The sequence below is a fragment of the Thamnophis elegans genome, chromosome 7 (genome assembly GCF_009769535.1).
Source record: "Thamnophis elegans isolate rThaEle1 chromosome 7, rThaEle1.pri, whole genome shotgun sequence".
Lineage (NCBI taxonomy): Eukaryota > Metazoa > Chordata > Lepidosauria > Squamata > Colubridae > Thamnophis > Thamnophis elegans.
Window position 1 is genome coordinate 11,096,672 of NC_045547.1, and position 24,007 is coordinate 11,120,678.

A 24,007-nucleotide genomic window follows, 5' to 3' on the forward strand; every position below is an offset into this window, starting at 1 on the left:
TAGACCCCTTATGCTACTCTTCAAGTAACCATTCACATCTTTGGGCTTTTGACAGTCGGGTGCAATACTAACAGCATGAGATTTTTTTTAAAAAATTTTTTTTTAAAACTTCTTGGCCTAATACAGGATTCCAGAGAGGATGACAAAAATGACGGTAATCATTGTCCTCTGAATGCCAATGAACTAGGTATTCTGTTCAGTAAAAAAAATCCTATCGGACATCCCTCTGTTCTACCTGCTGTAATTCTGATGCCTACAACTTCAGAGCTGAGGATAAGAAGGTATATTCCTACTAGGTATAATGGTTTCTCTGACTTTTCCATGGAGCAAGATCTTAAATTCAAAGCTACTAATCAGAGGATTTGCAAGAGGGTGGTAAACAGGCAAGAAGCTACAGAGAGCAAGCCAGCCACCAGAGGTCAGCTGCAGGGTTACGAAGCTTATCCCAGAACTAAAACATGCACAAAGCTTACGTAAGGAGCGCCTCCGCTTGTTCTTTAGCTTCTTTCTTTTGTTCATTCCAGCTTTAGAAGGAGACTCTTCTTTTGCCTTTGGCTGGTTGGTAACTTTTGAAGAATTCTGCTGACTGAAGTGCGTTGGTACATGCCGAGCCAGTCCACTCTGGGAAGCAAAACTAGCATTGCATCCTCCCACAACACACTAAAGAAAGGGAAAAAAAAGTTACAGGTACTCAGTGAGGCTATCACTGAACCCAGAAGGAACAGGCTGGTGTGGTCTTGCTCTGCTATAATCCTTTTATGAAAAGTACAACTGAGCAATCTCAGTCAACGTATTGAGAAGTGCTCACTTCAAACAGGACATCAATTATTAAAGATTACCTTCCCTTCGTTGTTCTTAGCGCAACACAGCAGGCAATCAAGAAATGACAGTAGACAAAAGTGATTTCTGAACACCAGAGCAGTAACTCAGTTCCAGTGATGTTGAAACATAGCCAACAATATGAAATCATACCAATTGCAACAGCTTTTTTGCATAGTTAACAGCAGATATTAATGGGTTTTTGTTTGTGTGAATGAATACATTATTTTATACAGAAACACATCTAACGATAAGATTAAGTCAATAAGATTAGCAAAAGTCAGTTGAAATATTGCCATTTCCTCAAATATGGTGATTAAAGTAGATGCAATATTCTATGACAACAATTTCTGCTGTCAAGATCTATCTATCATCTATCCATCTATCCATCTATCCATCTACCTACCTACCTACCTACCTACCTACCTACCTACCTACCTACCTACCTACCTACTTAACCTACCTACCATCCTTTCCTCTCTAACATCAGAAACATTAACCAAGAGGATATGTACAAAACCATGCCATTACAAATTGTACCAAATGGCCTTCCACTTGATTTTTCTATTAGGTGGAATGTGAGTTCTCTCCAGCACAGAAAACCTTTCATAGGGCGGAGGTATAAACAAAATTAGCAAAATGTTCCAAAATCAACACTAGAACCATAATTTTTTCTGGTGAACTGCCAAGAATAAAGTATGTGTATAAAGAAATAATGTATCATTTCTCTCTCTTATCCACCTGTGTTTGATTTGCACCTATGAAGACTGCCGGGTTAATGATTTGGCCACGAGGATCTCTACTTTGAAATTCCCAAGTGTGAAGTTTTCACTGTCATAGGAAAACATCCACTGATGCATATACTGGCTAAGGGAACATTGACAGACGTGGCTATGTGAGATCAAATGCCAATGAAAGGTAAAGGTTTCCCCTGTCCATTCATATCTGACTCTAGGGAGAGATGTTTATCTCCACTTCTTAGCCTAGGGAGCCAGTGTTGTCTAAAGACCTTTCCATGGTCATGTAAGCAGCATGACTATATGCCGAGGCTCACAGAACAGTTACCTTCCCCATTGAAATGGTACCTACCTATCTACTCGCATTTGCATGCTTTTGAACTGCTAGGTGGGCAGGAGCTCAGCCATCATGTAGTACTCGGGTCTTGAACTCAGGATGTTGGCTTTTCAGCTGACAAGCTCAGTGTCTTTAGCCTCCGAGTCATTTTGTCCCCTGCAGGAAACTATGCCCACTGCCTTATTTGTTTCCAGGCCCAATTCAAAGTGCTAGCCTTCCTTTGGTTTAATGCAGTGGTGAGTTACAACCAGTACGCCCCAGTACGGGCATACAAGTGCCTGCCAGGAGCATCAGGTACCGTTCCGGTACGGTACTCTGGAGGGCCCGCCTTCCTTACCGGTATTTGAAGTTTTCGGGGCTTCCACGCATGGTGCCTGCGCAATGTTCCGCCAAGCAGCTGGAGCATCGGGGCAGCAAGTATGCATTTGCGTGCTGCATGCATGTGCGCTATGCGCATTCACATGGAAGACGCCCGGCCCCGTTGCACAGTACCAGCTGCAACGGGATCCGGAATCCACCACTGGTTTAATGTCCCAAATGCATGAACTTGCTTTTATAGATATGTGATGGGAGAGGATTTCTCAAAGTTTCTTCTACTCATTATGAGCCAAGCCAAAAACAATTAAACAAACCTTTTACTTAGCTTTTCGAGAGTGATTAAGCAGGCATCAACCTTAAAGTATTATTTGTTTCCCAATTTTTTTCAAGCTACTCAGTTTGTCATATTGTATATTTTTATTCCTTTTTGAATCTGCTAATTTAGACAGTCATATTTTATAGGCAAGTTATTTTAGGGAGAAAGGGCAATGCCTTCTTTTCAGATAAATGAATAAATATTGTAATATTGAATACAAAGATGAAAGAAAACAAAAATACCTTAAAAGGTTTATCCCCACTATGTGTCAACATATGCCGCTGTAACCAACTCTGACTTGTTGATGGTGTGTTATACACTTTGCAGCCTTTCCATAAGCAAACAAACACCTAGAAAGAGAAAACACAAATTAGGCAGAAGCTCTGCTTATACATATTTTTAACATTCAACATATTATTTTAACTCAATAGATTACCCGAAAATACGTATTTCTGTAAAGAACTTTTGCTTTTAGCACATTTAATGCATTTCCTTGACTGGCTCTCACTATTGGTAGCAATAACTTAGCACGTTAAGAGAAGTCATCTAGTTTTCTTCTAAACAGAATCAACTGTTCAAAAAAAAGAAGAGAGAAATGAAAAGGTGTTTCTAAATTCACAGACAAGAAACAGTAATTGCCAAGAATCATCACACAATGAATATACAACTGAAATAGCTAACTTAGTTCTGTGAAGTTCCCAATCTAAGAGGATCACTTGAAACATTAAATAAATTCAGCAAGGAGGCATTGATTCATGACCATTTAAGAACCTAGCCAAAATACTTATCTCTGTCCCTAGAAAATTCTGCCAGCATCCCCAGATTGCCGCCTGTTGGCAAAGTTACTTGGGCACTGTCCAAATGATCTGACTTGGCATTTCATGTATCCTAGATACTTTGAAGAATTTAGGGACTTTTTGAGGTTTTTTTCTCTTGCATTGGCCTACTTAATCTATCACAAATACCATGGGAAGCTGTTATCCTAATAGCTGTGCAGCTGTAGGTGGTTCCCATCAGTTGATCATCAGAAGTGTCTCTTTTGTCACTTTTCTTATTCCAGAATGTAGGAAATAGTTTGCCTCGTGACTGATAATAGACCAAAACCCTAGACAATTTTGGAAATGTATGGAAGGAGCAAATTAAATTTCACTTTACAAAATATCCATTTAAAATATGTTTAAATCATAAAATGACTTTTTGCCTTAACTGTACCAGTAGCTCAAATAATGAGATATGTTAAATTAACCATAGACACCCTCAGTGGCCTCAAATGCTGATCTCTCACTTTCAGTTGAAGTGGTTTTGAGAGGGTAACACAGATTTCCTCCCTATATTGTAATGAAAAGAGAGGCTCACCACTTTCCCAAGCCCTAAAAGGACACTTGGAAAGATCCAATGAAAATCTGGTTAGTAAATCAAGATGAAGCTTGTGGGCTTATGATAAAAATGCACATTTTTTCTGGGTAAGACAGTTATTAATAAAACATCTCTTTAAAATAATCAGCAAGGAATTTGCTGAATATAAATTGTGTTATATGAAAGAGAGCAAGGAAAATCTGGCAAAAGGCAAATAAAATATATGAACTATTCTCCTGGTTACCTACCAGGTGGTGTTTCTCTATATATCTTTTAATTGTTATTATTTTCAGTCATATACTGTATAAAAATCTTACTTATACCCTGAAAGCTTCATTTAAATGACTGAAACAATTTATTTTTAAGTGCCAATGAACACTAGGGCAAATGTGTTTCATTAATGGATCAGACATATACCTGGTGTAATATGTCTACTTCAATAAAGCATACAATTCTTCTCCACATACTACTGTATTTTTTGGAGTAAAACGCTCTGAAGTATAAGACGCACCTAGCTTTTGGGGGAGGAAAACAAGCGAAAAATATCTGCCTGCCTCCCAGCAATTTGCTCCTTGCAACAAACAGCAAACAGTACAGACAATATACACTGTTTGTAGTGTTATATTTCAGATTATACTTAAACAGATGCTGTTAAAATTGATGTGCTTTCTGGAAGTATAGTTATTCTCTGCTGTCTAAAAGAATAGCACTTTTTAAAACAATAGCACTGGGCCTCTTCAAATCAAGCATTTATTTTAAAAACCTTCTTCATTTTGTTAAGTTGTCTAGAATAATAATAAAGCAGTCTTAAAAAATAAGTGTAATAATGTGAACATTCTATGGGCTTTTATAGTTGTTGACGTACCTCGTTGCAGCAAACAGCCAAATTAGCACAAGAAAAAAAAATCTGTCTCTGCCTCCCAGCAATTTGCCTGGAGCAAATAGTAAGTTTCACTTTCAATTTATCCTGATCCTCAGCTGTTTCAGGCTGCAGGGATTGCTATAGCCCCGTGATGGTGAACCTACGGCACATGTGCCTAAAGTGGCACGCGGAGCCATGTTGCCTGGCACGTGCAGTGTCACCCATTTTCTTCCGGGTTTCTGGCATGCATGCATGTGTGACAATCAGCTGGCCTTTGTGCATGTGGCAATGCAGGAAACTGGAAGAGCTGGTTTTCCATTTTCCAGCATGAGCTCACGGGGGTCAACTGATTATTGCTTGCGTGCCAGTAACTGGAAGAATAGCGCGCCAGAAACCAGAAGTTCATTTTCCAGTGCGTGCATGCCCCCTGGGCAGCTCCTCTTACGGGTTGCAGCTGAGAGGAGTGCGTGCCTGTGCTCCCTTTTCAGCACTTGGTGCCAAAAAGGTTCACCATCACTGCTATAGCCTTTTGAAGCCTCGGCAAGCCCCATTTGCTGCAAAGAGATAAATTGCTGGGAGGCAGAGGCGAAAGGGTTGGGGCTAGTAGGTGGGTGAGTGGGGCTACGCTCAGTGTATAAGACGCACCCAAATGTTCACCCTCTTTTGGGGGGGAGGTGCGTCTTATACTCCAAAAAATACGGTATCACTTTAAAAACTTCAGTAGTACTTCAGTATGAGCAAAATATTTTTGCATTGATAAAACCAATGAATTCTGCATTCCTGTTCGACTTACATGTTAGAATCCAATTTATGCCCATGTTATAATGGTGTAAGAATGCAGATACAGGTAATCCTTGACTTACACCCTTCAAAGGAGCCAAAATTTCTGCTGCTAAGCAAGATAGTTTTTGAGCTGTGCCCCATTTTATGACCCCTTTTCCAGTTGTTAAGAGAATCACTGTAGGTGTTAAGGGAATCTGGATTCCTCTATTGACTTTGCTTGTGGGAAGCTGTCTGGGAAGATTTGCACAAGGCAATCACATGAGCCCAAGACACTGCAATTGCCATAAATACATGCCAGTTGCCAAGCACCTGGATTTTGATCACATGGCCATGGGAATGCTGCAACAGTGGGAAAAGTAGTCATGTCACTTTTTTCGGTGTCGTTGTAACTTCAGTCATTAAGTGAAAATCAGAACTTTTCCTTTTAGGCCTAATGGAAAAAGAACTGGAGAATAGAATTGGAACCTTGTTATTATATATGTTGATAGCAGCAAGACACAAAATTGTGTCCTTCCATTTATTTGATTCCTACTATGGACAAATGGCTGTAGAAGTTGATGATGGAGCTGGCTGAAATGGCAAAATTGACTACTTTGATTGAAGAAAAGAACTTATATAAGTACTTTGGTTTCCACATGGAGACTGCTTCTTAACTTTGTGCTTGAAGTGGAAAAGAATGAAACTTTGATTTTGGGTTTTGCCAAGTAGATCTTGATAGATCTTTACAGAAATGGCTTGTTCATATGATTATGAAAAAGCAAAAGGTTGCAATTTGATGTTAATGCCTTATTTTACTGCAACAGAGAGAGAGAGAGTCACAAGTCAATGTTTCCTTTTCTTTTCTTTATCCTTCCTCGCTTCTCTATTTTTTATTTTACAATGTTTTATAATAAAATAAAATGTTAAAGCAGTAAACAGTCACCAAGTGAATGATTGCAGGACAAGGACTTCCTCTATATGCAGCTTACGAAACTATAATAGTTCCATTAATTAGGTGAATTGTATCATTCAGGTAGAGCAATGCCGAAAGGAATCATGATGTTATCCCTACTTTTGGTCAGGGGACTAAGTACAAATAAACCAGGGGTGTCCAAACTTGGGAACTTTAAGACTTGTGGACTTCAACTCCCAGAATTCCCCAGCCAGCCATGGGAGTTGAAGTCCACAAGTCTTAAGGTTCCCAAGTTTGGACACCCTTGGAATAAACTTACAAGGGAACAGGCAGCTCAGCCCCATTCACCAGCCATGATGGTGATCTTCTTTCAGAAACCACAATCTGGCTGTTGCGCTAACGATTATTATTTTACAAGGACACCACAACGTGATGACTTCAAGAATTTGTCCCTACGTGTGTTTTGCAACAGGTTTTATTAGCTTACTTTTATTTACTTATAGATTTACAGCCTGCTTTAGCCAAAGTGATTCAAAGAAGTATATAAAAGCAGTAACTGCAGCCCATGGAACAAACCAAGAAACAAAACAAATAATAATACTCCTGGCACTGAGAATTGTATGATGCTCAAATCCCCCCAAACCTTCCACAATAGCCAAGCTTTTAAGAACTTCCAGAAGGTCATGGGAGCGGTAGCAATCAATTCAAAAAAAGGTCCCACAGGGAATGCCCACTGCCAGGCTCTTTCACATTCTCTTTGGAGCTTTTTATTCCCTACATTGGGAACTCCAATACGTCTTTGGTAAATAATGCCCTGAAGGATAGAATGTTATTTGTCGTTTGAAAATCTGTATGACCATCCTTTCAATACGCAATTCTTGGATTTCAAACAATGATAACAATAAAAAGACAACGGAAATTATTAAAATGCTGGAAGCAAGTCATGTTTAGAACATTTAAAATGAATCAGAGAATGTCCTTACTCTTGAACTGAATCTTCAAGGCCTTTCTAAAGGCTGGCAGGATTAGGACCTTATGATTTATGTGGGGAAATCATTCCATCGGGCAGGTTTAGTAGCAGAGATGGACTATAGAGAGAGTACCCAAAATGACCTGGATGGAATTATGCAGGTGCTGTAGGCTAGGCTAAAGGGACTGAAACATTTTAAGTCCAGAAGATCCAGATACCATTCCGAAGTAGTTCAGACAGACACCCCCCCCCCCCAAATTCAATGAAGGAAGAGGAGATATAGCATACTCCGACTTGCAAAGTTCTCCTCTTATAGCTAACTTCAATAAAAGTAATTTTATCTTTTCTTCCTAAGTACCATATTTTTCGGAGTATAAGACGCACCAAGATTTTGAAGAGGCAAATTGGAAAAAAAGGTTTTGCACTCTGCAGACCTCCCCAAAATGGCCCATTTTTTGTAAAAACGGACCCAGTTTTTTTTCCCCCAAAAAGGGCATGAATAGCCTTTAGGAGGCTTGTAGAGTGCTTGGGGGGGAGCAAAAAATTGCCATTTTTAAAAATAAAAATGGGGCGTGCATAGCCATTAAGGGGCTTATAGAGTGCTCCGGGGGGGGGGGGGGGGCAAAACTGAGCAAAAATGGCCCATTTTTTGGTAATTTCTGCCCTCCCCAGCCCCCAGGAGCATTCTGCAAGGCTCCTAAAGGCTATGCACGGCCATTTTGGTGAAGGGGGCAGGGTTTCAGGAGGGAAAAATGCTGTATTCAGTGTATAAGACGCCTCTTTTTTGAGGGAGAAAGGTGCGTTTTATACTCCGAAAAATACGGTAGTTACATTTCTTGGTCTGATTGTCCAAGTGGGGAGTCTTGCTTCCTAGGTCCTATACTGCAATACTGCCTAACTGATGGGATCCAGAGCATGTAATCTGGTCACCGCCGACACATTCTGGATCAATTCTACAGTCATTGATCTGAATTTTAAACTATTATTTCATTTAATTCAACCGTATGAGTCTGTTTCAATTTTTACCCTTCAGCAAACCCAATCAAGGCCACCGGAGCCTATTTTGGAGACAGCGTGCGACGGTTAAAGCAGGGCAAGAATTCCATTAGATACATCCCCAAAGCCAGCATCTTTATGCCTTTAAAAACAATGGTTAGAAAGGGTACACATGAGATTATTTGCTAAGTCAAACAAGGACAGAGGAGGAATGGCAGAAAAGGCACATTCCCACCGCTTGCTCCTAGAACAGTACTTGGCATGGCCATATAGCTTTGGCTGTCATACGCCAAAACTGTAAAGAATTTTAATTTGCTTTGGAATGAACAGTATTGTTTAGTAGCTGTTGCTCCAACTGAAGTACAACAAATCAAAGCAGCTCCTCATAAATTACAGACAAGTGTGACCTGTCCCCCCCCCTTTAACAAGTTGAAGGCCATTGTTAGATCATAGTCATGATTCTAGCTGTGCTGAACGAATCAGATACTCAAATTGATATAATGTGTATTTTCAATGAAAAAAAAGTATTGCTACCAATTAGAAGGGAAAAAATAACAGGATGTCAATTCTATCCTAACTTACGGAAAACGCACAATAATATTAGCAATTTAAATCTGAAATGTATCAAATGAAGCCCCTGACATATATCACATCTTTTTAAAATTATACTTGATTTGGGTAACCAAGTAATTCAAAAGAAAGTGTTAAATTGATGTTTGAGGTAACACTATATTGCATAAGACCTCAAAAATGTGATGTGCTCTTTCACTGATGTAAGGAGAGGATCTAGAAAATCACCAGATGAGACCTTCATAACTCATTCCTTCTTCCGTAATTTTCCAACTCCTCCAAACCAATTTATTTCAAAACTTCAGCGTACTCCTCCAAACCAATTACTTCAAAAACAAAAAGTACAGGTAGTCCTTCACTTACAACAATTGAGCCCAAAATTTCTGTTGCGAGATAGTTGTTAAATGAGTTTTGCCCCATTTTAGAACATTTCTCACCACAGTTAAGTGAATCACTTAATAACATCCACTTTCATAGGCAGATGAATTCGTATCTCTAATCTTGACTCATCCTATTTTACCACTAAATCTATCTGACAGCTCTATTTGGAAACGTGCACTAAATGTTTGTTTTGGCTTTGCTTTGGCATTATCTCAAAGCCTATTTTTTCTATCAAGTCTTTAGGACAACCATGTATTTCCCAATATTCTACTAAATTAAGAACTGTATCTGTCTCCGTAATTTCACCTGTTCCACCTATGGTTCACCCTTTCTTCTTCTTCAGCTCATTTTTTTCTATGATAGTAAATCTGGAGTACAACGCATTCTTTCATACGTGGGGTATCATTGTCCCATCATTCAGTATGATCAATTATGATTATTTTAAAAGTGCAACATTACAACACTGTATCTTTTCCTTTTAAACATGTTTAGTTTTTGGTTGAACACATAGATGTTAGAAAAGACAATTAAAAAAAGAAAAAACACCAACCCCTCCTCGCTGACCATCTACATGTATGGACCGAATGTGATCTGCTAGATCCGGACTGGAGTTGAAGCAAGAGTGGCACTGGTCCCAGCAGCAATTATAAGCAATACTTTTTGCAGATGAAGTTGTCACTCCCTGTCCATTCATCATGACTGGAGTTGAACGTCCACTGGAAATTGTGCTGTCTACATCCATTATGGTACTGCTTATGCTGCAAGAAGAGGGGGAAAAATAATTAATATATTTTCAATAGAGACACAATTTTGCCAAATACGTGGTTAAATACATTTATATCTTGTCCAATCAGTGAGTTAGAGCGTTCAAAGTGACCAGGCTAAAAACCAGAAACCATAAATTCTAGTTCTTCATTAGGCATGATGTCAGTTGGATGACTTGAGCCAGTTGCTCTCTCTGAGCCCTAGGAAAAGCAAAAAAAAGCTGCCAAGATAATTACATGGATCTCCAATGCACTCCTCCAAAAAGAGGCACAGAATTTTAATATCACTGATAAACTTTACAAAATAAATATTTATGAATCAATTATACTGATGTTATGTTTAAAGGAAGCAGAAACTTTCTCATGGGGCCTTTAACTGGTCTGGAAGATATTATTTAAAATCTTCGGTGCCAATGAAACTGAAGAATTCCTAAAGTACTGTATTTTTGGAGTATAAGATGCACTAAAATTCTGAAGAGGCAAAAAGTTTTTGCACTCTACAGACCTCCCAAACATGGCCCGTTTTTTGCACAAAAAAAAGGGGGGGGGCATGAATAGCCTTTAGGAAGGCTTGTAGAGTGCTCCTGGGAGCTGGGGGGGGGGGGGGAGACAAAACCAGCAAAAAACGGCCCATTTTTTTTTGTAAAAAAAAAAAAAGTGCCCATACATAACCTTTAGGAAGCTTATAGAGTGCTCCACGGGGCTGGTGGGGGGCAAAAATGAGCAAAAAAGAGCACATTTTTCGCTCATGTTTGCCCTGCCCCGCTATGCACGGCCATTTTTGCAAAGGGGGCAGAGTTTCAGGAGGCCAAAAATGCTGTATTCAGTGTATAAGAAGCACCCAGATTTTCACCCTCTTTTTTGAGGGGGAAAAGGTGCATCTTATACTCTAAAAAATACGGTAAGTAGAAAAGATAGTATTCTTATGCTTCATTCATTCCTATTCAATCTATTTTGGTGTTTACAAGTAGGGTTTAATTTACCTTTAAAATCTACACTTTTATCTCATAATGACCATTTTTTCTCAGTAGCCTTTTACAATCCATCAAAAGATTGCAGAAGTGCATGAGGAAAAACCTTACCAAGCTCCTATATTAACATTTTACAGCTGGCCTGGTCCAACAAGTTAATCACATGCTCCAAAGACCTAAAGACAGAATAAAAATAAAGAACAAAACAGAGGACCTTATAGCCCTCTGTAGCAAAAAGCCAATGAAGCTACTCAATACTCTCCAGACACATGGAAACTTGAGGAAGCAATAGAAGAGCTTCTGAATTAAAATTGTTCCAGCATGGGGAACATATAGCAGAATGACAGACACTCAGTGATGTTGAGAGAACAAGGTTTTCTCTATCTTGACTTAAATTATTAAGAGATATGCTAAGGTTCAAAGTTGAAGCCTCATTCAACCAAAACAAGGATTCTAAAATAAGAGTTGTGGGGTGTCCCAATGGACTTCCATTCTTTGATGGAATAAGCTGTCTTCTGGTACTATTTGTTTAAGCGGTTTCGAGTGTCAGCATATTGCCCCAACAATCTAGGTCCTCATTTTACCAGCTCAGAATCAAACTGCTGACAGTCGGCAGAATTAGCCTGTAATATTGCATTCCAATCACTGCGCCACCATGGCTCTAGATTGAACTGTTGGACTTCTACTGGATTTAATGATGTTAAATACAGTACTATTTCATTTACAATGCCGAATTTTAAATACCTTTTTTTAAAAAATGATCTTGCTATTCTAATTCTGGAAATCATGAATTTTTGAAATATATGCATTACCTTTTTAGTAAAACTGTAAGTGAAATAGACAATTGTGTATTAATCATAATTTCTAGCTGTTTCAGTTTTATCAGTATTTATGGAGATTTATCATATCTTTTGTAAAAATCAATTTTTCCTTCAACATCTCTTAAGTCCTTCTTTTAGCTGAACCTTTATGATCCTCAAATGTTTCTTTACCTAACTTCAAAGACCAGAGAAATCACATTCAATTTTAACAATGTCAAGGTTTCTTTTGAGTTGAGCTTGATTGCTTATGGCTTCATGGAAATATCTGGGTAGAGTTCTTGGCAACAATTTAGAGTGTTTTGCCACTGTCTCCTTCTCATGCATCTCATAAACATATATGCATGTTCATCTATTGGGGTATGTAGGGTTGGGGTTTCCAGTCAACGCTATGGCCCTGGTGTATTTCCTGGAGGTCTCATATCAAAGTACTAACCAGGGCCCAATCCTGTTATTACTTGATGGGTCTTTCCAATTTACAATCTTAGAAATTAATCATGGAATTTGTGCAGCGCTTCTGAAGAATATTGGTAATTACTTAAGGTAAGACAGTAAGCAGGAAACTAGATTCTCATCAATCAGCAAAAAATCCCTGGTGACCTTGGGGCGACTGTCAAAGATTTTCTAATTCTTAACAGTGTTAACAATGAGAAGATCTTATAAACAATGATATGATGCTACTGAAATGAAGGCCTAGTGAGAAGTTACTGCAACCTCCTTTCATTTTTGGTGTTCTGAAAGAACTGCTAGACTGTAAATTCTCAAAAGCATGTAATTTTCCTTTACATCTAGCTCTGAATTCTATACTCTAGAAGTAGAAGTCTACACTTTATCAAAAGTTGTAATAAGAAACACTCAGCCATAAAATATTTTCACTATAACTTAAGCTGATATGGAAGCAATAACGAAGGAAATAGCATTTGTCAGATCAGAGGCTCAGAACGTAGGAGGTTTAACAGATTTCCAAGCTGCGCTTCACTTTGATTAGGACATCAGCATAACATACCATGCTGAACACATCTGAGACACATGTGTGCAGTGCAGTAATAAATCAGCTGCAAAGAAAAACATCCATGTCCTTGCAGAATGAACACAATAGTTTTGAGCCAAATTTGCCACTTCACTTCTAGTCCCCAAATGATTCTCAGATTTATGTCAGGTTAGCCTTCCTGTTGCAAATCCCTATTATATTCCATGCCAATGCAAACTTTCCCATCATTTCAGAAGCAGGATTTTGGGTTAAAACGGCTGTAGTGGAAGCAAAATGCAGAGAGAGCTTCTGTTGCATTCTGAGGAAGCTTGGCCTATCTATCTATCCTCCAATTTTAGGGTTTCTCAAAATAAATTCATAATGATTGCTTTAAGAAAAGCATCACTCAGTTAACGTTTATGAGCCACAATGTCATCCGTAGTTAATCTGGACACCTGTTTATTTATTAGCTTTCTAAACTCTTGTAACTCTCAGCAGTATACAAAATTAAAATAAACATAAAACGGCCACAAAACACAAATTATAACAACAACCCAAAAATTAAAACCAGCAACCTAATCAAGGCAATATAAACATTCCTATGTTCTCTCAACTAGTTGGCGGGGAGAGCTCGGTTGGGATTGTCTGCCTAACAACTAATCCATCTGCTAATGAACATTCTTGCTTGCCAGATTAATCTTTGTGAATGCAACCCGCTCCACCCCCCAAAAAGCTCTGGGATGTACAAGCATGCCAAGCTCAAAACAAATTTCTGCATTCCAACTTCAGAACAAAAGTTGTCTGTCTTGAGTGGCAGCATCTCAAGTTTTCCAGTCAAAGAAAGCAAACCTGAAATACGCCATTTTGCTCCTGAAAGAGGCTTTTTCAAGTGTTCTCCACTTGAAAAAAAAATGTGCATGTTCCAAGAGGTTTGTTTTGAAGCGGGAAAATCTCTGAGGTACTTCAGGCTTTGTTCCAACAGACCACAGCCATCTTGATTGTCGCACGCATTGTTTTGTTCAATTTGTTGTGAATTCAGAATTAGTTCTCCTTACATGTATTCACATTTCTTTTAAGCAAAGGGCAAAACTTTCTGTAAAAAGACATTTAATCGATTCATATTAAGAAAACTGTGTTCAAACTTCATCCAATGTTCAGTTTATAACCAATGGCTGAAAAAAAACATGAAAAGGTCTAAAAACAACAATTATTAATGGTATCTTTCTCACCTTAAAAAATATCTTATAAGCTAGTATGCACCAATATGCATGTGCTCATATCCCCACTCTCCACTCTCTTGATCCCCCTTTTCCTTTTTCCTAATGTGTGTTTATCTAAAACTGGAAACTTTCAGGGAAGAGCTCCCAACAGTTTGAGGTTTGTATTTTTATATTGTGCCGTGTTTGCTTTAAATGCTTGAAATAAGACTATTGCAAAACTTTTTTACGTTAAGTGTTACACCTAGGGAGTCACTTTCATCATTCCTGCTCAAAATCTCTTTTAGCAAATTTAATGAATAGTCCAGAAATCCACTTCAGTAAAAACTTCACAGCAAATTAAGCAGAATATACAGAAAATAATTTTGGCAGCCAATGGCTAAGACTGGTTACACAACATAGATTTAATCCACCCACCCAAAGATTAGCAATTACATCAATGGTTATGGAATTCAGTATATCATACATACAATACAACCAATAGAAACACATTTCAGAGATACAAACCTTACACTAATTTACACAACACAGCATGCAAACCAGTTTTCCCCAATTCATGACTCAGCTCATCTGCTGCTAGTTCTAGAGCAGGTCTCCAAACTTGGCAACTTTAAAACTTGTGGACTTCAACTCCCAGAATTCCTCAGCCATAAGTCTTTTAAAGTTGCCAGATTTGGAGACCCCTGTTTTAGGGAACCGGCATTGGGAGTCATAAAATAAGTGTGTCTTTCGACAGATGTAACTGGGTTTTCATTGCTGCATGACAAACAGGTTTTTAATTTTGAAAAGTAAACATGAAATTATAAAATGTTTTTAAAGATCTCCTCTTAACTTTTCTTGCTCCATTAATTCTAACATGGAAGCTAAAAAAATTGATTTGTAACCCACTAGAAAGCAATAAATCCAAGATCTTTATACGTGCACATAATTCACCATGCTGGAAGTTTCCCATAAGCTGTCAAAAAAGGAACAAGTCTGTTAATTTGTCAAAAAAATAAAATTCCTATAGACAATCTATTTTCCAGAAATCTAGAAAAAATGAAAGTTTCTTGGAATAATTTATATTCATGCCTTTAGTAATCAAGACTGCTAGCACTTAAAAAAAAAAACCCACCAAATAACCAAATAATAAATTGCCACCCTGAACATGAAAAAAATCATATAATCTGAGTAATAAATGATTCTTCTTTAAAAATGCCAAGAAGAGCCTATCAAATCTCAGAATATAGATGGTAGACCTTAGGACACAAGCCATTTAGCTAACGCCAGCTTTAAATTATATCCTACATTTTAAACTGTAATGGGAATAAGGCAGATGTTTTGAAATGAGCATATGTTAATATAATCCAGATGGCTATGAAAACTCTAGCTGCATCTTATTACATTTCTAACCTGTAAAAATCATCAAACTTTCCGTAATATACATAAAGCATAAAATGTCCATAGTGAAACCTACCCTATGAACAATATGAATCAAAAGAATTAGTGTTCTGTAGATTTTTAAAAAAAATAAACACATCAATTATTGTATTTTGTTTGTGTCAGAGCAAGCCCAATTTGCAAGAGAAGCCTGTTCCATGGGAGCTATAATAGAGACATGTCTCATTCTGAGCCTAGTCTTCTTGGCTTTATGAAAATACCGTATCACAAGTGATTTTTTTCTTGGGATATTAATATTGGATGATTCATTCCAGATTAAAGAGAAAGTCCTAGACCTTTATAGATTAAAAACAGTATTTTAACTATAACCAGAATTGTACCCAATCGGCAACAAATACAAAACCATACCACATTTTGCTGGTTAACAAGTGAGCCACTGTCTTTTATACCAACTGAAGTGGTGCTTAGGGCAGCTTCATGTGAAATAGGCTGGAGTACAGGTAGTCCTTAACTTCTAACCATTCATTTAGTGACCGTTTAAAGTTACAACAGCACTGAAAAAAGTAACTTATGACGGTTTTTCGCCCTTCCGACTATTGCAACATCCCCCCCAGTTTGGGCATTTGGCACCAAGCATGTATTTAGGAAGCTGCATTGTCCCAGGGTCATGTGATCAATGTTTATACTCTCCCAGCGAGCCTCCAACAAGCAAAGTCAGTGGGGGATTTGTTTAATGATCGCATTATTCACTTAACAACTGCAGCAATTTGCTTAACATCTGTGACAAAAGAGGTTGTAAAATGGGGCAGAACTCACTTAACAACTGCCTTGCAATGGAATGGAAATGTTAGTCTCAGTTGTGGTTGTAAATCAAGGACTACCTGTAATCCAAGCTGTGGTCATGAGAAAGCCAATTTTCACTGTGAGATCCTGCAACATCTGAGATTCTGAAATCGTTTCAAACGCAGCCTTCTGTGGAGTCCATTAAATAATTGTACTTTCAGCATATCCAGAAGTAATACCAGAGTTGCAATTAAACAATGTAACTGGAATTAGAACTCAGAAGTCAAAATGCTTTCATTGGGGGTGATAATCCTTCCCCCCCCCCCAAAAAAAAAAGCAGTTAAAAATCTGTATTAAAAGAGGCAAACGTTCACCCAACCAAATGTGACTGCACCCAGACTGGAGCAAACTTCAATTTATTACCCTCTTATTACCCCTGAACCAAGAATACAGCATCTTCCCACAGAAACAAACATTATTTCTACATTTTTTCCCCCACGACGTTAGCAAAACTTCAGAAGACTCCCCACTAGTTTACATATAAGACAATAACTTGTAGAATAGTGTAGGCTGCAAGCCAAGGTATCTAACAGAAACCTCTTGATGTCACAGCTTTAAACTAAACTTCTCAGAAGGAAACGAGCAATTGTAAGATAATGCCCTCAAGCAGCATCTCTTCAAATACTTTTTCCCAAGGCTCTAAAGCACTTGCAATGACATTCAGAGCACACTACACAGTGAACTCTTAAAACCTGCATGGTTCCCCCTCTTTATAATCACGTGACTCCAGAATTCTTTAACTGAAATTAAGCCTAGGTAGAATTTTATACTATTTTCTTCAGCTCAATAGACCAGGAAAATCTGTTATTCGCTTTATAGCTGGGGAGTGGGGTGTTTATAAAGAACATATGGAAAATGCTACTTGAAAATCCAGACCTTGAATGAAAAACAGATGTTTCCAAGGAGGCAATAAAATGTGCAGCGAAGTACACATTTTCACAAAGAGCAAAAGAAATGGAGTAAGACTATTTTAGCTGAGCCCCAGAGCCCCATAAAAACTACAGTACTATTCAGCAGCATTAGGTCTACCCTTCAATGATTCTGCCAAAGGAGCTCACTGAATTTTCAATCATGCACTTTAAGCTACAATTACGCAATGTAGTTTATCTGCAACACTGTAGACAAAACAACTTTCAGGAAAGCCAACCTTAACCTTATTAACCACAATCTACTCAAGCACATGCAGTCAAGCTTAATAAAACTGTGAGAAACTATCAAGAGGGTTTCAAGTTAGCTGGAATGAAATCTCAGAATTGATACCATGTGATTGACTAAAACAGCCAGGTATTTGGGGGGGTGGAAATATCGGGTGCATTTGCCCCAAACACTGAATTACAATTAGCTAACCCAAACTTAGGTAGCTTACTGTGTGAATCACACCAATGGGTTTTTATTCATTTGGCAGTTAGGATAACTGAATGAATCACAAATAAATGAAGTGCGAACCTAATGATCAACCACAGTGTTAGCAAAGACTACCTCAAAATACAACACTGCCACATATGAAAAAGTAAAATTTATCATTACCTAAATAAATATTGGAACAAGATTTCTACAGTAGAGCAATAAGAAATAAGTGATGTTTATTAAGATGCAGAGTTGCTGAAATGCAATAAGGTCACTCTTAAAAGTCCTTGCATGTGCTGTCTGCTTGAGATCAATAATTCAATTTAAAACTAAAGACTTCAAGCAAAGGCGGGGAAACATTCCAAAACCAGCATTAGGAATCTCATAGAAAACGTTACTCTTATTTTTGCCAAAAGAAAAAAAAATACATAGAAAAGAGTGATCAAACTTTTGCACCTGTCATATTCCTGGCTTTATCTTGAATCTGTATATAAATATTAAATAGATGTTCAAATCTGAAGATGTTATGCTTAACTTTGAATTATGTAGATGTCAAGCCTCACTGAAACATACAATTTGACCAAGGGTGCCTATACAATTTTTGTGCATCTGTTTATCTTTTTCACTTCAGAACGAAAAGTTGGGCATTATGTTTGAAGGAATGAAGCTGAACTGTTACAGAATGCAGAACATTAGAATCCTTTTTTACATTTTAAAAAAAATATGCAAGTAATCAAATTACTAAAATGCACAGTATTTATGGGCGCAGTGCTTCCTACAGTCAGCACATCAAGGACTTCAGTGATACAACCGGTGTCCTCCACCTGATTTTGGAGAATTTATAAGACTTCTAAGCCAACATGGTAGTTTCTAGTCCAAAACTAGAGAACGCCAGCAGGGGACAGCTCCATAATCTCTCCCATACAATCTCCTTGCTCTCGAGTAAAGATTTTGTTAGAACATTCAATGCTTCAGAAGCGCCATCCTATGTATCTCTTAAGAAAGCAAAAGCTCAAAGCAATCATTCTATTCTTCCCTATTCAGGAATTGTAAACCAATGCAAAGACAAATATCGAAACAGACATCTATATAATAAAGTAGCTGTAGTTTTTAAAAAAAAATACAACTAGGAGAATCTTTTTTATCCTATATTGTTAAATGTTTTATTTTTATATTTTGGGGAGCATGTAGGAATACTTCCTGAAGATGACATCAAAAGAGCTTCCCCCCCCATCTGTTCCTATGCATTAGTATATATCATAAATGCATATGGCAAATATTTGTCACTCTCAAACTTTACTCTTACTGGTCGATGACTCATTAACATTTAAAACGAAGTCATATAATGCTATGATTATCGCAAGTTTGCAAACAAGAACAGTCCAACCCCCCTGTTCTAATAAGAAATTTTACCCACAATCTTTTTCCATATTCATTCTCTGGCACCTGGTATTTGGAAGCATGCTGGCTGACCCTGGAGGTAATCACAATTGACAGCTATTATAACCAATGGCGTCCATCTGCCAACTTCACCAAAATCTCTGCTGGAGAATTCTCTTGAGCAAAGGTTTTTTTTGTTTTTTGTTTAAAGGGGGGAAGGGAGAGATTCTCTTGCATGATCAGAAAATCCTTTTGTAGAAAACTGATTCGTCCTCTAAATCTTCCATGAATTGGTTTAATCCTTTGCTAAAGTCATTATACCTCAAAGAAGTAAATTCTATATTTTCACTATAAGCAGAGAAAATAAAATGTCCAATCTGTCAAATTCAAGTGTCGTGTGATTAAACTGATCTACAACTGTGAAATGCTTCTTTAAGTGTATAATAACCTTCAATCTTTTAACTAACTTGTTTATAAAGGACTGATTAGCACAGACACTGGAATACATTTGCTTCACATAAATAATCATGACCTTACACCGCATTAAGATATATTGAAGATGTGTGTGATTTTTCTTGATAAAAACAATCTTGATCATGTTTTTTTTTAAAAACTCTGAACAAACAATCCATGTCCTTCATTAGAGAAAGCTGTAGAGCTAATTATCAAGAGAGGCTCAGAAATCACATTAAATGAATTGTACTGGCATATTTGAAATAATTCCTTTCACAATCTCAACTACTGACCTTTTAAATGTTATTTTCCTTTACTTGAAAAAGTGCTGAAATTTAACTGAAAGTATCTGCTCAGGTCACTAACACAGAAGATAATCAGGAATAGGAGAATGACATTGCTGTTTACGTATAGCTAATGCCTTTTATAATTACCTAGGAGTTGGGATGGACAAAAGAGCTGTCTCCTGTTCTGGCTGCATCTTGTGAAACCTGAGCTTAAGGTTTGAAAGCTAAATTGAAGCTACATTTTGCATAAAGAAAATTAAGAGAAAAGCTCCTTTCACAGTTCTGCCATTCTGATTTCCAAGTATTAATATACAGATTAAAGTTTCTATCCCATCTTGGTCACAAACTAAAGAAATTGGGGTGTTTTTTAAAGTAAATGACACTGGCAAGTCATAGTCATTTCAATCTCAGTTCTGCATTTTTGTAATATTTGCGTCTTGTAAGAAAATATATGTCAAACCAAAAATTCAAGGCGGTTCCTGAGACAAAGGGACATGGTAAGAACAATCATTTCAGAGAAAAAGCTTCATTTCTACTACCTACAATTTTCTTTTATCCTGCCTAAAAGCAATTAATGTTAAGGATTGACAAAGAATGAAGCTTTAGTTGTTAGCTTGTATATATGCAGTCTCATTAGTATCAAAACAGAAGCGTGTCCATGATGCTGTGTCTACATGAAATATGAAAATAAAAATTGTTAGATAAAAGCAAAGCAAAGAATAGGTCATAATGGTGGGTTTTTTTTAGTTATGTTAAGCTTTATCTAACTATCTGTTATGTTTAAAACACTTTTTAAGTAGGACATTACATGGAGTGAAGCAGGTCAGGTTAATCTGGGGACAATTTCCATACATTATATAATTTAAACATTCACCCTGTGATTTTTATCCCAGGCTTCCCTATGCTTGCATGACCAGATGCAGGGGTCCCGTAATTTTCAGAATTCCTAGGAAAGTCTAAGAGATAGAACTGATAAGTGCAACACTGTGAAAGTTAGTTTGCTTTCTCTAGCACTTCTCAAAGCATTTAATCAAAAGCACATTAACTAAACCGTTTTTCTCAGATCCATTGCCCATTCAGTACTTGCTCTGCATTTACAAATATTTACCTTAATTTTAATAGGTGAATCTATATAAATTTAGCATAACTGACTCCCTATCTTCCAAAAAGAATGTAACATCATAATATTGGGAAATAGCTTTCAATATTAATGTAAATCAAAATGAAAAAGTAATAAAGATATTTAACTTGGCTGTTTTTTCTCATCTAAAAGCAATGATTAATAATGGCAAGAAAATGTAACAGACCTTCAAATCACTAGTTGCATCACTCGTAAAATAATAATAGTATCACTGACACCTGATGCTTTAATTATCCTCTACAGAAAACTTTTATTATGCCAGAATGAACGTGTTCAAAACTAATCAGGAAGATTAATCAAAGTCATTTGTAGAGATGGGTACTATAGAAATCAAATACACAACCCTTTATTTCAAAATAAAATGTAGTTAATTATTAATTCCATGATACCATATATGTGATGAAAAATTCCCAACACAGTTCCTTTAACCAAACCACCCTCTGATATGGAAAGTGAAAGCTTTCAGGTTTTTCCAGGGGCTTTTATCTGATTCACTAATAAACATAGAGACAGAAAAAAGTCTCTGAAGTTGAAGTCACACAAGGAGAGGTGGGAAGAGGCTGTCAATTTACAGCCTTTTCCAAAGTATTTGAAGTTGCAAAAAATTTAGAGGACAAGATTTTATCCTTCCCACCATATATTTTATACACTGCAGAAAAAATTACATTCCTGTATTTCTATGGGAAAGCAATTTATATGGGAAAGTAACTTTGGGAGGGGAGGGGTAATCTACTCTAAATAAATTTAAATATTAAGAAATTTGGCTTACTACTTTCTCAAAACTAAGCACAATGTAGGTATATTATCTCTGAACTTTCCCAGAAGCTACATAGTCACTATGATTTTCTATATGATGATATGGCAAGACGCAAAACCAGAAATAGCCTAGCAATTTTTTAGGATGAATTACATCTATCTTTAAGTTGGATGTTTGATCGTAACTGTATGTTACACATGCAGCAGGACAATTAAGTAGTAATTTTATATTTTGCATTGACGTTCCCCTTCTATTGAACCACTTTTGAGGAACCACAGCAGCAGTAAAACTTTTGCAAATTCTGCTGAAATCCAACTCCCACTGGATAATGTCCTATTGTTTTAGTAACTAAAGGGAGAACAGGTTTAAGTTAAAATAACAGTATGAATCATCCAGATGACTTTTTCCTCTAATATTTACATCAGTTCTACTCGAATACAAATACCATTAAAAACTAAGAACATATGTACTAAAAAGACTTTTAGTGATACTTTTTTTTTTAAAAAGAAGCTACTATTCCTGTAAAAGGCCCATAAAACCAAAAGCTTAAACCTAAAAACATTATCTACCCTTTTGTTCAGAAACAAAACTGACACACAAACTCACTTCTATGAGTAAATCCAGCACATATGCATTTGAAGATATTTTAATGGGACCTCGGTGGGAAAGGAGGGCAGGCTATGAATTACCTCATTCAACTGTGATTTTTTGGGGTGTGTGGATTTTGACTTTCATCAAAAACCTTTCAAACTTAACAAATCCAAGTTTGAAACGGGGTCCAAGAGGAAGATCAACGAAAAGCCATTTTTGGGGGTGTTGTTGTTGTATGTTTGTAAAAAGGGAAAGAGAAGGGGGCATTTAAAAAGGGGGTTTTAAAGCCTGTTGAGGGACGCCCAATAACCCTACAGTCCCTGTCCTAATATTCCCTTATATTCGTATCCATTTCATGTATTCATAATCATGTTTATTCCTGATATCTGTTATCTAATTCATGCTTGATGAAATAAATAAATAAATAAATAAATAAATAAAAGTACAACCCCCCTCCCCCAAAAAAGCGGGGAAAGGGGGGGGGAGACCACAACCCCGGAGGGGGAGCCAGGATACCGACCTGTCCTCCGAGTCCATGCGGCTGAGCGGCTCCCCGTCGGAAGAGATTTCCAGGCTGCCCCTGCGGCCGCCCGACGTGGCACTGCAGGAGCTGCTGCCGCCCCCGCTGCCGCTTCCCGTGCCGTAGCCCTCGTCAGCCCCGGCCGCCGCTCCTCCGCTGCTGCTGCTGCCGCCGCCCCCCGCGTCCCCCTCGGACACCACCGCCGCCGCTTGTGGGGCCGCCCCCGCCGCAGTGGAGTCCCCGCCGCTGCCGCCGGAGCAGTCAGGCCCTCCGCCCGCGCCGACGCCGGCCCCGCCCGAACCGCCCTTGACGCCGGCCTCGCTGCCGCCGGGGCTGAGCGAGCGGGCGTCGTCGGTGCAGCAACCGCTGGAGGAGCCGGAGCTGCTGCCGGCCTCGGCCTCTTCCTCCTCGTCCTCCTCTTCGTCCTCGGCGTCGTCGCCGTCCTCCTCCTCGTCTTCTTCCTCCTCCTCATCGTCGCCGTCCTCCTCCTCTTCGTCGTCGCCGTCTCCGGCCTGGCTGGCGCTCTCCGGGCTGGGCTCCGACATGCTTTCCGCCCCTTCGCCGTTCAGCGCCGCTCGGGGCGGCTCGGCCTCCGCTCCCGCTGCGGAGGAGGAGGAGGAGGAAGAAGAAGAAGCGGCTTCGCTCTCGGCCGCCTCTTCGGCAGCGCCTCCGCCTGAGGGCGACGCCGAGGAGGAGGAAGAGGAAGGCGGCGGCGGGACCGCGGGCGGCTCTGCCATGTCGCTCAGCTCGGCCGCCATGACGCCTGGGAGTCGCCGCGCCGCTCCTGCCCTGCGAGGCTCAGCCCAGCGCAGCGCGCGCACGTGTACGTGCGGGCGGCGAGGGGAGGAGCCCGGGCCGACGGGGGGCGTGGCTTTCTCTGCGCCGGCGGTTTGCAGCGCTGTTTCTGTGTATGTGTGTGTGTGTGTCTGTGCGGTATGGAGTCCGCCTGCAGACAAAAGGGTTAGAAAGAGACTCGCGGACCGAAAGGAAGGCAAGGCGCACGCGTGCCTTTTTATCCGGTCGCTTAAACCCCAGTGCTTTCTCAATCTCGGAAACTTCAATCGAGGTGGACTTCAGTTCCCAGAATTCCTTTAGACCGCCGTTGGGGAGTTGAGGTCCACACCTTTTAAAGTGGCCCGGGTTGATCAACGGTGGCCTAAGCCAGGAGCCTTCAACCTTGGTTATTTTAGGACTTGTGGACTTCAATTCCCAGAATTCCCCAGCCAATATA

At 38.9% G+C, this 24,007-nt stretch overlaps 1 protein-coding gene across 5 annotated transcripts in view; it reads right to left on the reverse strand.

The window, feature by feature from the left end:
- The window catches only part of AEBP2 (AE binding protein 2), a 50,665-nt gene extending 27,042 nt beyond the window's left edge, over window positions 1-23,623 (reverse strand). For 3 of the 5 annotated variants that reach the window (XM_032220841.1, XM_032220838.1, XM_032220840.1), the window contains exons 1-4: window positions 22,777-23,623; window positions 9,888-10,095; window positions 2,770-2,877; window positions 474-660 (exon numbers count right to left, since the gene is read on the reverse strand). In XM_032220841.1, coding sequence (XP_032076732.1) covers window positions 474-660; window positions 2,770-2,877; window positions 9,888-10,095; window positions 22,777-23,534 — 1,261 coding nt within the window. In that variant the 5' untranslated portion in view covers window positions 23,535-23,623. The remainder of the gene's footprint in view (window positions 1-473; window positions 661-2,769; window positions 2,878-9,887; window positions 10,096-22,776) is intronic. The other 2 variants (XM_032220842.1, XM_032220839.1) reach the window with 2 other exon arrangements.
- Between the last annotated feature and the right edge of the window lie 384 nt (window positions 23,624-24,007).